We start from the raw sequence: 14,931 nt of genomic DNA, 5'->3' as shown, positions 1-14,931 counted from the left end.
CAAGACAATGTGACACTGGAATACCTTATCGTTTCAGACAGCAATGAAGCACTCAAGGACCAGAAGGATCATGTCAAAAGAACACAGGGACCAACATGAAGACTCTTGCTGGCCACAGATGAAATAAACCTGAGCATCGATATGTATAACAAGTGCAGTGGAAGGAAATGCTCGACTATATTTAAATTTGCGAGTTCAAAATGATACTTAAAAAATAAAAGGGTCACTTTTGGAGAATCATCCTGAAAACCGGCAAGAGGAATCAAGCATCTATCCTGTTTATATGGAACTGGGCAACCAAATAGTAGATGAGGGGAAGTTTCTCTTTACAGAAGTGTTCTAGCTAAGAAACACTAAAGGGAAATTTAAGCAAAATATCACCATTTTATATCCTTATAAGTTAATGGATCAAGGCACTGAGGATCAACAGCTTTTAAAATAGATGACTTTATGTGCCTCCTAATGAAAAAACGCCACCACCTAGGAAGCAGCCTTGCTGAAAATAAAAATCAAACCTAAATCCAATCAAATTCTAGATGTGCTGTCTTCAAGGTAGCTACAACCACGTGGTTATTTAAATTCTAATTAAGATTAAATAAAACTTAAAATTAAAAATTTAGTTCTTCTGTCTCATTAGATATTAAAAGTGCTCAACAGCCACAAGTAAGCACATTGGCAGTTCATATACAGATTATTTCCATCATCACAGAGTTCTAGTGCTATTTCTCTGTATCAATTTATAGGAAATACAGAGGACAGTCAGAGATGCCTGAAGAACTGCACATAGGACTGCAGTGGGATACATGAAGTCCAGAATATGAGAAACTATACACCATACACTTCGTTTTTTAAACATATTAAGTGGAAAGGTGGTAGGGGAAAGATGGACAGAGAAAAAAATTATGTATTTAAAGATTAAAGGGCACAGTGAAAAACCCCAAAAAAACCAGTAAAAGTAAACTATGCCGTTTAATGATGCAAACATGGAGGTTGAAATTACTCTATAAAGAAAATATTGATTACCAGAGAGTCAAGGTTCCTTCTCCAGGGACAGAAAGGACTGTGACTAGGATGTAAACAGTGCTTACAAGGGTGCTCACATCATAATCCATTAAATTAAACAACTGTTTTATGTGGTCTTCTAAAATCTATATTAAATTTTACCATAAAAATGGTTGCACAGAATTTCATAAAGGACCTATGTGCTATTCAGTAAATTAAAATAGCTAATATGATAATGACTGGACCTTTCGAGGAGTGACATTTAAGCTAAACTGAATCATCAAAAGAAGCCACCTTGAGATGATCAGAACATTCTAGAAAAAACAGAGGTAAGAGGTATAAGATGAGATTAAGCCTGGTAAATTTGAGCACTGACTGAATTCCAGTGTGACTAGACAGTGGTAAGCAAGGAAAATTTAGCTCCAGTGTCATATATTTGTTTACAAATACCATAAATTATAAAAACTAACTCAGGGACACTGGATTTATTCTAATTATAAAACATTATGTATAAAATATTACACATCTAATATTTTAAAGGTATAAAATTTATGTGCAATGCTTCAAGTACTACCCATGCTAAAAAGTTGAACATTTCCCTCTTCTCCATTAACACATGCACAGGGTTCGACTGAACTCAGAACATATTATTGCTTAGAATGTATGAAAGATCCACTCCAACAACTGGGAAAATATCCTGTTATAAAGTAACAGGTAGGCAATATTAAAATCACATGATCTTCTTTTAGAACAATTCTCTAATTCTCTAAAAAATCAAACATATTATTCATATTCAGCCTTACCTCCTCTAAATCCCAATTATGGGGCACCTCCAAGTGAAATATGGAGCAATCCAAAGCCTCAGCCTTGTGCTTACACTCTCTGGTAGGCTGGGTGACACGAAACAAGCCTCCAAGCTCTTCCCTGGTATCACCTTCTTCTTCATCATCCTCTGTCACTAAAGAGACCACATGATGGAAGAGAGGACTTGGGACTGAGGGTCCCTCTTTGATGTGTCCCTGAGCATATCAGTCAGAGAAAAGTCAAGGAACTACTACTTACCATGTCTGGGAGACTGCCTTCCTGCAGTGTGTTGAGGAGGAAAGGGAAATTTACAGGCAGAACTTTCAATTATCATAAAAAGGTTCTCTGGAAGAATGCTGAGCCCCTAGTCACTAAGAGCACTTAAGCAAAAGCCAAATAAATGAGTATACACCAACCTCCTATTCTGATGCTCCTAGCTCACATATACTCCTTTGGCCTTTTCCTAATCATGTAATAACTGGGGACTGCAATATAAGTCCCCACTTTATATTTTCTTGTCACTAAATTCTACCAAAAAATTATCACAAAGGACTTTGTGTAGAGGATACAAATTGACATAATGGAGAGTATTCTCATCCAAAGTTTTATGACAAACCCATAAATCTATTTCATACGACCAATTTATGGTTATCATAAAGTGATGATTAAAAACATTTATGGCTGTCACAAGCACCACTCCAACCTCCAACCAATTTCCTCATTGCCTTTTCAGAAAATAGTCTAAGAATCTATGTATCTTGATCTGAACTGGAGGCCTTTTACCTGTTCCATAAATAAGTTTCTGAAGATTGGGAGTTGCTTGTTGCTGCCTCAGAAAGGCCTCAGCTGCCTTCCTGGAAAGGTCTTCCTTCCACTTGAGGGCACCTGAATGGACCAACACCAACATCAATTAAGTCTGTTTATCTGTCATCTCTGCTTCAAGCTCATTGTTCATTCATCCTGAATCCTTTTATGAGGTACAATATTTGAACAGTTGACAAAATATCCAAAACACCAGACCCCCAAGTGTACACATTCTATTTGTAGCACACTTGAGAGCCATTCATAATCATAGTTAAAATTAAATTTACATACCTGAAGTTTCTGTGGAATATATATTTTCTTCCTTGTAACCTTCTTCCTCTTTGAGTAAATCTACATTACTGGTCTCATCAATTAAATTCTCTGACCACAGTTTCTGACCACTGACCACCTGAGAAAGCTTTGGAAACTTTTTTCTAATAACCTCTTCATTTTCTGTATCCTTTTTCTCTGTACTGAGAGAGAAGCTTTCTTCAGATTCGTCTTCAGATGCAAATGCCTCTTCAGTTCTGTAATGACCTGAATCTGAAATAGTAAGGGTTACTTTTTTCACTGTCTTCTCCAGGTTCAAAGTGTCAATCAAACCATTACTTTGTAAAAGACCTGGTTTACTGCCTTTATCTATAGACTTAGGTTCTAAAATATCCTTCTCTCCTTCTGCAGAAGAATCTTCTTCTTCAGTGCTTTCATCAGCTTCCTCAACTTCTCCTTCATCCTCTGAACTCCTCTCAAGGTCATCATCACTGTCAGCAAATGCCAATAAATCTCTCTCAATGTCTTCTTCCATCTCCTCAAATCTCGGCCATTTGACAACCTTATCAGCCATATACACTTTACCAGACATTTCAGCATCTTCTTCCTCTTCTTCTTCATCACTAGAGCTATTTTTCAACCTGTCACCTTCAGACATTTCTTCATCATCTTCGATATCACTAATTCCAGACACATCTTCATCACCTCCAAAAATGGCTTTCCGACGTACTCGACCAGTTTTCAGATCCATCTGCTTTTCCTCTTTTGGAATCTGCAGCCTAGATTACCAAGCAAAGCAAAATAATTCAATTTGTATAACAATCTGCTAATCTAGAAATGTCAAGTCAATAACTATGCAAAGAAGTAGAAAATAATGTCAAGGAATGGTTTTAAATAATATAGCACAGAAAGGAATTATCTGATAAATACTAGAATAGTTAATAAGCAAACTCATGCACAGTTCCCTAATAAAACTCTTCCAATAAACTTATAGACAGAATAAAGAGATAACCTTAAAAGAACAGACTAGCCCAGGCTGGTGTGGCTCAGTGGGCTTCAGTGCCGGCCTGTGAACCAAAGGGTCACCAGTTCAATTCCCAGTCAGGGCAGGTGCCTGGATTGCCAGCCAGGTCTCCAGTATAGGATGCACAAGAGACAACCACACACTGATGTTTCTCTCCCTCTCTTTCTCCCTCCCTTCCCCTCTCTCTAAAAAAATAAATAAATAAAATCTTTTTAAAAGTAGACTAATTTTAGGGAAAAACTGCTAAAATGGAAATGAGTGTTTAATAGATGCTTTTAGAAAACATCGTTTCCAAGCTTGAAATAGATGATCCTCAGAAAAGTGGCTGACTCCAGGTTCAAGGCAGGGAAAGGTAAGCCTGGAAGTGCTCAAAGAGCAAAAATGCCAAAAGGACACGAAACAGACCAAAAGAACAACATAACAATTTAAGGCATCATAAATAACAGGGTAATAACAAATGGAATAAACAAAAATGTCCATTAGTCAACAGTGATACTGAGAGTGAAAGCTCTTTGTTAAGGAATGCTAGCTAACATGTACATGGAATAACATTAAGAATATTGCGATTTGGAATCACCAATACAATCCTTGATAAAGAATCATCATCAAAATACCAAAACCACAGGATGAAATAAAAAATTATGAAGTTATTTAATGTAGCTTAAACTAATCAGAAAATACTAAAAACTGTACTACAAGAAAATAGACAGGCTACTATACACCAATAATAACAAAATGATGACTATATAAGAAGACTGTATAGAAAAGAAATGCTCACAATATAAGCATAGAACTTTTACATAAATTATGACTAACTTTATTAGAAAGAGTATCTATGTACACAAGGAGTATTTATCTGCATTGTACCAAATAGTTTATGTATACATTACTGCATTTAATCATCACAACTCCTAAAAGATATAAAATTGATGCTCAGAGACAATTTCCAAAAAAAGCAGGCCTACTGCACTCAACTACCACACTACACTGTCTGCGAGTTAAATGGCAGATGATTATATCCTCATTTGAACATATTTATAGTATGTTATAAACTAGATAATCTCAATAATTTTCAGACTGATTTTTATTGGTAGTCATAAATCACTACAATAAAACAAAATACCTACTATGTAATAAAGTATACAAATCCCCAACCCAGACTGAAAATAACTCACATTAGGCCACACACTGGTGGAAATTAACCCACAGGAGATACCACAACACAACGTAAGTAAAACTTTTAGAGACAAAATATGTGACTTCCGGACAGCCTCATAAACCAGCTCCCTGACTCTGCTTGTTCCACTATTTTGATCTCTAAAAGACAGCCAAGAATCCCCACAGCTCCTAAAGAGCAATCTACAGAAAAGGTTTTGTGACAGTAGAGGAATATTCTGGGTTTGTTAAAAATGGAATTCTCCATATTCATTCGGAAAATGTCATGTAAAAATAAGTGTCATGTAATGTCACCTAAGTGAAGAGCCCTCGAAACAAATGTATCTATAAAGCAAAATAAAACATTCCAAATTAATCCCACCAAAATGTGTTATGATGGCAGTTATGAGGGATATAATCTTCAATAGCATAATTTTTTAAAGAAAAATAACAAACTTACCATTGATTATCTATATCCTCTGATCCCAGTGGTTTGGAGTCAGAAAAAAGTGTCACTCTACTTGAAGCTATCTTGGCATCAATAGTGGAATGGGTGGAAATGAGACTCTGGACCAGTTCATGGGTGGGTCTAGTCTCATCCTGTCAAGGTCACCAAGAAAGTGAAAGTCAGGAATGCACAAGGATTCTGAAGAGACATTGGTTTCTATTACTTTTTCGAAATTACCCAAAACACAGTGCTAAAACACCCTTCTTACTGTCCCCCACAAAAGAAAATTCTTACAACAAAGTCTAAATCTGATTTCTTTCTTTATTAAACTTTTTCAAAGTTCATAGAGTATACAACCTGATAACCTAAATACTTAACACTAGAAAAACCTTCAGTGCTGATGCTACAGAATACACTCATTTTAGCCCAATAAAATATCATTTCCAAACAGTAAAAGAGATAAAAATCTGAGTCAATTAAAAAATTTTGCTACCTTTTGATTCAAAAATTTCACTTCGAGGAATTTACTGCATAGAAAGATCCCTCCCAGTGAGCAAAGCTACATGTGCAAGATCTTACTACATCACTATTCAAACCAGGGGATATGGAGTGAGCCATCAGCACTCCAAAGACTGCTATGGTAAATGAGGTTTATTCCTACAATGAAATAGTACAAAACTGTATAGAGACAGAAGCAGCTCCCTATTAGGAACAACAGAATCACATACTATGTGCCCCCAAAACCTGTACAAGCATTTAAAACTGGATCTCATATAACAAATATGACTTACCTTTTTCTTACACATACACACAAACACACACACCATACCACATTATAGTATTTACGTATAGCTTGCAATAATCTAAATAAATGTGTATAAGTTTAAAGAGAAAAAAAAAGAAAGACCGAAGAGAGCTGGAAGACATTGATTTCATATAGAGATGGAAGTGCAAGGCACCAAACTTGTACTTCCTGCAACTTGTACATCACTGCTTACAATGCTCATGTTGGGAGATGTGAGATCTCCTGTGGATCTTGAAGAAGGGAGGTACAAAGGACAGACTTCTACTTTCTGCTTGGTAGAGTTAAGTATTCTGCAGATTTACAACAGGCAATATCATAAATATGAATACAAACTTAAAAGCTTAAGTAAATAAAAGGTAATTATACTATTTCCTGTGACTTTCCTCTCACCGATTCCTGAAAGCCATGGCTGCCACCAAGGTCGACATAGACAGCATCTTTGTCATATAGCACACCACCAACTCCAGAGAGCGGTGCATAAACCAACTTCTCTTTTTCATTTAAACAGCGCTTCTTTTGTTGTTCAGGAAGGGCACAGGGGTCTGGTAGAAAACTGATGTCATTCACAACAAAATCCCCTACACCTGGAAGAATAACAGGAAGTGGGTTCAGCTGACAAATCTATCAACTGTCAGCAAAAATGGTCCACAGTCAAAAAGCTTCAACCAGGATAACAGCACCATTTGATACTGGCATTGTGCCTTGCTAGCTAAACAACACCATCAGAGCAGAAGAGATCTGGTCAACTCAGTGTCTGCTGGCCAATGAGGAGCTGAGTTACTCTCAAAACCTCCAGCAAGGGAGCTTTATCTTGTTTGGCCATTTTTCAGTTTGCCTGAGAAATGAAGTCATTTCAAAAGTTCTACAATTACTAGTGAAACAATACCTGGCATGTGAATGTGGCTTTTATTTTTCAAGTGTGCTCCTCTTAAATAACCATAAAGAGACAACTTTCGGTCACATTTGATATTTGTTCGGATATCTTCTGGCTTTGTCAAATCTTCCATCCTAGAAAAATAAAACCCAATCACATGGCAGACATGAGTGTCAGAGTTCTTGTACCTCCCTTCGTGTCAACAATTCATCACATTTACTAGTTCACAAAATGTTAGAAAATTGTAGAACATGCAAAAATAAGCAAACACAGTTCACCATCTACCAGAGGAAAAGAAGCAAACACATGATTGAACCTTTCTAAGACTCTATGTAATAATATGTTCCATAAGTATGACTGCAGAAATGGGATATGTATTCCCTGGTGTCAGAAAAGAATACAGAACCTACCCAGAAAAAACTTTTATGATAGAGGATTAAGCTTTGTTCTGGGTTTTTTGTTTTTTTGTTTTGTTTTGTTTTAGTGTGGCTTGGGTTCTGGTAGGTGAAAAAAGGTATTATAGGCTGCAAAATAATATGAAAAAAAGCATAAAGGAAGGAAAACACAATATACTTCTGAGTGACTAGTGCATTATGGATGAAGCCACATCCTGTAGCCCTAAATGCTTCAAAATCCTGACATTTTTCTAAATATTTCGTACTTTATTCCCAAAGTCATGGCATCTTTAAATAACAATACAAAAAAGTAGATAATTTCCATCAACTACATTCCTCCCCACACTGTTCAAAAATAAACACAAAATAAGCTCTATTATTGTTTTTTTTCTAACCTCCTTAGCTTTGAACTATCTGGGCAAGGAAGAAAAAAATATACATTAACTTTTTACCTGTCTACCAGGATGTAAGGATGAGAGGTTTGCCATGTAAGAGGCCTAAACTTCATCACTGTAATAAAACGACCCAGATTGTGAATTTCTTGGTTTTGATATTCTCCATGTACCATTCCAGAAAGATAGAAGAGCTTGGCACCCTAAACATGAAAAAACATTAATTTTCAACTAAATGCTTGTCAACAACTGCACTAAATAAAAGCCTCTAAGTAAGAAGCAATCCTAAGAAAGGGAGACTTCTAGGAAATCACTGTGCCAATACTTCCAGAATCTCTCTGGCCTCTTTTAGGAACCATCTTGTCAGGGCTTCCTAAGGGCAAAACTGTAAATACACTTAGTTTCAAAACTGCGCTCCAGTCAAGCAGTGACATCTCTCTGGAGTATTGCAGTGGGGTTTCTGGGCACAGAAAACATTCTGTAACCAATGGGCCATACCAGTATGGAGGGGAAGAAGGAGAAGCAGTATGAGTGCACTATAGTTCTTGGTTCTGTAACTACAATATGAGAAACTTTGGGCAAACTCTATTAACTCACAAATCTAAAACACTTAGAGCCAGATACTGCCTGGTGCTGGGGAGAGACAAATAAGACATGCCAAAAAGGTCTGTACTATCAACTATATTGAGGAAATATGCCTAGGACTATCAACAGATATATGAAGGAAACTCAGGAGGTGAATATATAGAGATATTGTTAATGTCTCTACCATTTAGACAAAATTAATCTAATTTTCCCTCATACTCATCCAGTCTATTTTTAAAGGATTACAGTGTTAGTATTCAATAATTAATTATCTTCATACCGGGTAGACTTCTGTCCAGAATCTATGTTTTAATCGCTTCTTTGTCTTCTTTAGTTGCTTATTATACTTGAAGGAATCTAGGTGAGTGAGAACACCCATAATTTTAGGAAAGCCATGTACTTGACAGATGTTTAGAAACTCAAATGTTTCCATTTCAAACCCGAAGCTGGCATCTATAAGCATCAGAACCTAAAAACAGATGATAATTTCTCAAGTAAACTACCAAAACAGATCATCAGCAAACTATGGCCTATGGGCCAAATCTGACTCTTCACCTGTTTCATAACTGAAGTTTTACTGGAACGCGGCCATGTTAATTCATTAGTTAGGGATAACAATGCTTAAAAAAAAAAAACAAAAAACACCCTTCTATTTCAAGCATTTCAATGTATGAGAAATAACTCAGAAAAGGCTGGGTCTAATTTAGCCCATACCTGAAAAGTTCTTATTTTAAGAAATAAAGTGTTTGGCAAGGTTGTTAAGCTAAGTAACATCTGTACAAGGAAACAAAAAAGCAGATCTCTGACACCCAAAAATGGGAGATAGTGGTAATAAATGCAAAATATTAAAAATGTATTTTTTAAAGCAAGTATTCTTGTTTTGATCTTCTCATATAGAACACAAAAATTTTTTGCAAGGAAGTGTGTAGTATTAAAGCTCTATCTCAGATATTAATCTGAGCAGGAAATTGCTCAGAAACTTAAATAAAAGAAGGCTTCCAATTTAGAATTGAATCAAAGGACAGTAAAGTTATAAGTGGTAATCTGTAAGAAAGTATAAGCAGACTTCTAGGCAAGACAGAGGTGTAAGTGGATACACTATGCTTCCTCATACAACCAAAAGAAGGACAACAAAAATTTAAAAGCAAAAAACCACAAGAACTGACAGAAAAACAAAACTGTATGGAAGGAAGTCTGACAACCAAGGCGTTAACAAAGAAACATTGATCCAGACCAGAGGAAGAGGCAGAGACAAGCAGCTAAGCAGAGGACTTCCAGCAAGGTGGCAGCTAGAGGATCGGAGTGGGCAAGGCAGAGGTTGGCAGACCTGAGTGTCCCACATTTGTGTTCAGATAAACCAGGAGGAACAAATGAGTAGTGAGATAGATCACATAATCCAGGGATCTGGTATAAGAAAATAGAGCCTCAAAGCCTTGGCTAAAAAAACCTATAGGGGTTGAGGTAGCAAGAGAAACTACCAGACTCACAGGAGAGTTTGTTAGAGAGACCTAAAGGGTCCTAGAATGTACACAAAACCACACACCTGGGAATCAGAACCAGAAGGGCCCAATTTGCTAGTGGGTAGTAGCAGAGGGGACCAGAAGCCAGCAAAGAGCTGACTGGGCCACATTGTTCTATCTGGGTCCCCACCCACACATACAGCACCACAACAAAGTGACTTGGGTTGCCCCACCCAAGTGAATACATAAGGCTCTGCCCTTTATTATGTAAGACCTGCACCGAGACAAAGAAATATGGCCAAAATAAATGAACAGTTCAAAACTTCAGAAAAAAATAAAACTAAGTGATGAAGAGATAGCTAACCTATCACATGCAGAGTTCAAAACACTGATAGTCACAATGCTCACAGAATTGATTGAGCTCAGTTGCAAAATGAATGAAGAAATGAGGGCTATACAAAGTGAAATAAAAGAAAATATACGTTAAGGGAAGGAAACTGGGACTCAAAACAACAATTTGGAGCACAAGGAAGAAAGAAACATCCAACTAGAACAGAATGAAGAAACAAGAATTCAAAAAAAAAAATGAGGAAAGGCTTAGGAACTTCCAGGACAACTTTCAACATTCCAACATTTAAATCATAGGGTTGCCAGAAGGAGAAGAGGAAGAGCAAGAAATTGAAAACTTAATTAGAAAAAATAATGAAAGAGATCTTCCTCAATCTGATGAAAGAAATAGACCTCCAGGATCTAGGAAACTCAGAGTCCCAAAGAAGTTGGACCCACAGAAGTACACACCAATGAACATCATAATTACATTACCCAAAATTAAAGATAAGGAGAGAATCTTAAAAGCAGCAAGAAAAAAAAGAGAGTTATTTACAAAGGAGTTTCTAAAAGATTATCAGCTGATTTCTCAAAGAAAACTTATACGCAAGAAGGGGCTGGAGAGAAGTATTCCATCCAAGTCAGGAAAGGCAGGGACTTAGATCCTAAACTACTCTACTCAGCAAAGCTATCAATTAGAAGGGAAGGGCAGATAAAGTGCTCCACAGATAAGGTCAAGTTAAAGCAGTTCATCATCACCAAGCCCTTATTATATGAAATGTTAGAGGAATTTATCTAAGAAAAAGATAAAAAATATGAACAGTAAAATGACAATTAATTCACAAACACGAACAACCAAACTTAAAAAATAAAAAGCAAGCAAACAGCTAGAACAGTAATAGAATCACAGAAATGGAGATCACATGGAGAGTTATCAGAGGAGAGGGGGCAGGGAGGAATGACAGGAAAGGCACAGGAATAAGTAGCATAAATGGTAGGTACAAAATAGATGGGGACATTAAAAAATAGTATAAGAAATGTACAAGCCACCTGGTTGGTGAAGTTCAGTGGAATGAGACTGGGCCCATGAACCAAACAGTCGCTGGTTTGATTCCCAGTCAGGGCACATGCCTGGGTTGCAGGCAAGATCCCTAGTAGGGGGAGTGTGAGAGGCAACCACACATTGATGTTTCTCTCCCTCTCTTTCTCCCTCCCTTCCCCCTCTCTCTATAATAAATAAATAAATAAATTCTTTTTAATAAAAAAATGTTGAAGCCAAAGAAATTATTTGCTCAACCCATGGACATGAACTAAGAAGGGGGATGTGGGTGGGAGGGAGTGGTGCAGAGAGGAGATGAATAAAGGGGATAAAAATGAGACAACTGTAATAGCATAATCAATAAAATATACTTTAAAAATAGATAAATGGCATCAAAATCAAAAAGGAGGAAGCAAAACTATCACTGTTTGCAGATGACATGATAGTATACACAGAAATACCTACAGACTACCCCCAAAAACTACTCAATCTCATAAATAAATTTTGTATAAATAAAAAAATTTTGGATATAAAGCCAAAATTCACAAATTGAAGGCATTTTTCTACACCAGCAATGAAATATCAGAAACAGAAATCAAGGAAAAAACAAACCATTTACTACAGCAACAAGAAAAATATTTAGGAATGAACATAACCAAGGAGATAAAAGACCTATACTCAGAAAACTAGACAACACTGAAGAAATTAAGGAAGACACAAATAATGGAAACACATACTATGTTCATGGATTAAAAGACTTAACAACATTAAAATGTCCATACTACCCAAAGAAATCTATAGAATCAATACACTCCCTATTAAAATACCAATGACAATGTTTCACCAATGTAGAACAAATATTTTTAAAATGCCTATGGAACCATAAATGACCCCAAATAGCCTCAGTAATGTGGAACCATAATACCTGATATCTAACTAAAGTACAAGGCCACTATAATCAGAACAGTATGGTACTAGCACAAGAACAGACACATAAATCAATGGATCAGAACAGAGAGCCCAGAAGTAAACCCATGTCAACAGAGTCAGTTAATATTAGACAAAGAGACAGGAGCATAAAATGAAGTGAAAATAGCATCTTCATAAATGCTGTTGGGAGACTGGGACAAGTACACACAAAAACATGTAACTATACTGCCAACTTACACCATCCATCAAAATGAACACAAGATGGATAAAAGACTTAAATATAAGTGACACCAGGGAAGGATGGTAGCAAGGTAGGTGGGAATAGAGCCAAGTTCTCCCTATGTCCAGCCAGAACACCTAGCAGATCAATTGTCTGAGGAACAGAGTGACCAGCCAATGGAATCCCAGCTCATATAAAGTCTGGAGACAAAAAATTGCAGAGGACATTGAAAAACAGTGAAGAGATTGTGCTGGGATGGTAAGGCCCCTGGGATCTGCACAGGAGACCAAACTGCTGTGGCCCCTGGCCCGGTGCCTGCCACAGGGTATGGGGAGGAAAGTTAGATCACCAGCTGCCTCCCCTACCAGAGCAGGGAGGACACCCTGGTACCAGAAGGGACCTGGATGCTGGAGGTTGCTGACAAAGTGGGAGACACACACAGAGGCAGTTCACATCTGCTGGGACTGTGGACACCAGCACCAGAGATTTTGGGGTGCCACGCGACACCTGGAGAAGGGAAGAGTTGGGTCGTGCCGGACCCCGACTCAGTCTCTAGACTGGTTGGAAAGTTGGGCTGTGTGGAAAGCCTTGCACTTGTTAAAAATAGAGGGCAGCTGCTTCGGGAGGAACTCTCCAGCAGTGACTGGCTCGCCCCAGGGTGATTTCAGTTGCCCACACCCAGAGACTGACTGGCCTAGTATGGAAGTGCGCTGCTTGGCTTGTCTCACGCTGTGTGCAGCTAAGTGGCTGATTTGACCCTGACAGATAATGGAGGACATGGGCAAGAGGCCAGGAAACTATAAATATTGTGGCCCATACTTAGTCCCCATCCTCTTAAAATCATAGGAAGGGAAAAAAGGGAAACCCAGTCCCCGCTTCTTGTGGCATCTAGGAAGACCAGCAGAACTTGCTGAACAGTTTTAAAGTCAGCAAGAGGCTTATTATTATTTCCTTCATTGTGGTTTCTCTCCCTTTTTTCCCCGTTTTTTGCCTCCCCCAAGTTAGACAATAAGATGTGGAGTTACTAAGGGTCCAGAGACAGATCAAAAGGGAGAGGTTAAGGCTAACCCCAAAAATTGAGAAACGGAGACAACCATCACTTTGCTATCATCCCACAGAGCTGGCATTTTATTGTTTCTATGTATTAATATTATTTTTCATTATTTTTAGCACTTTTATAAGTATTTTTTTATTTCTCTTCCTTATGTTTAGTTTTGCTCATATTATTTCTGTTTAATTGCATTGTTTCCTTATTCTTTCTTCATTGTATTTTAATTTTCCTTCTTTCACTTCACTGTGTTCCAATAACACACAACGGTTGATTGGGTTCTTTCTATTCTGGTTATCCAACACTTATATTTCTTGTCATATTATTGCTGTTCCAGTACTACTGTAAATAATTGATGTTCCATACAATTTTACACACAAACAGCAACCCTCTCTGATCTTAGCCCACTTCGCTTTAATCCTGAGCATTAATATTGTTGTGGTTAACTCTCTTCTCTTGCATACTATACCTACTTTCTATCCTTTAATCTTACTATATCTGATCATCTAACCTTGCACAAGAGTTCTGTTTTCTGGATTCAGCTCACAATCATCCTTCCCTCTAACAAGAGTCTTACCTCTCTTTCACCCTTTGTAAAAAGTGGCTAATTGGGTAAAATATCACAGTTAACTCCATACTAATCCAAATAATCTATTTCTTCTCTACTAGCTGCTATTTTAAATCCCATAAAATACTCTCCCACTGTCTTACTCCATTTTGCCTGCTCCCTGCCACTGAGGAAATCAAAGAAAAGGTGGGAACTGCAAGCATCAGTATTCCAGCTGGAGGAGGAAAACCACCAACAAAGCAACCACCAAAAGGTAAAAACCCAAGTATAACAAGAGAGCCCACACAAACAGAAGGGCAAACCTAGAGCAACCAGACAAGGAGATCAAAGAGAGCAAACCACTGAATCCCATAGAATTCCTACCATAGAAGATCATACAACAAAGACAGCTAGCAAAGCGAAACATCAGGAAGCATAGAAACAAAGAGTCACCTAAAATGGGCAGACAAAAAAAGAACACGCACTCGAAAGAAGACTCCTGACTAAAACAGCTAAATGAAATGGAAGTAAGTAATCAAACTATCAGATATAGAATTCGAAATAATGGATTTTCTTATGAACATATGAAGATGTTGAAGGACCTCAGACAACTGCAAGGAAATGAGTGAGAACTGTATCTACATGAAAAAGGAAATGCAAACTACAAACAAAAACAAGGAAGAAATGAACAATAAAATCTTCTAAATAAAAAACACATTAGAAGGAATTTGCCCTGGCTGGATTGCTCAGTGGATTGAGCGCGGGCCTGCGAACCACACGATTGTGGTTCGATTCCCAGTCA

The 14,931-nt window shown here is 37.5% G+C and overlaps 1 protein-coding gene across 2 annotated transcripts in view; it reads right to left on the bottom strand.

Moving 5' to 3' along the window:
- Positions 1-14,931, bottom strand: part of BMS1 (BMS1 ribosome biogenesis factor) — a 60,249-nt gene that overhangs the window by 31,456 nt on the left and 13,862 nt on the right. The window contains exons 5-12 of one of the 2 annotated variants that reach the window (XM_037141773.2): positions 8,839-9,027; positions 8,034-8,176; positions 7,199-7,320; positions 6,679-6,896; positions 5,520-5,659; positions 2,902-3,659; positions 2,590-2,691; positions 1,806-1,960 (exon numbers count right to left, since the gene is read on the bottom strand). In XM_037141773.2, coding sequence (XP_036997668.2) covers positions 1,806-1,960; positions 2,590-2,691; positions 2,902-3,659; positions 5,520-5,659; positions 6,679-6,896; positions 7,199-7,320; positions 8,034-8,176; positions 8,839-9,027 — 1,827 coding nt within the window. The remainder of the gene's footprint in view (positions 1-1,805; positions 1,961-2,589; positions 2,692-2,901; positions 3,660-5,519; positions 5,660-6,678; positions 6,897-7,198; positions 7,321-8,033; positions 8,177-8,838; positions 9,028-14,931) is intronic. The other variant, XM_037141774.2, reaches the window with a different exon arrangement.

Source organism: Artibeus jamaicensis, unplaced genomic scaffold, assembly GCF_021234435.1.
Source record: "Artibeus jamaicensis isolate MK-2021 breed Jamaican fruit bat unplaced genomic scaffold, CSHL_Jam_final contig_687, whole genome shotgun sequence".
NCBI lineage: Eukaryota > Metazoa > Chordata > Mammalia > Chiroptera > Phyllostomidae > Artibeus > Artibeus jamaicensis.
This window is presented reverse-complemented; position numbering and strand designations above follow the sequence as displayed.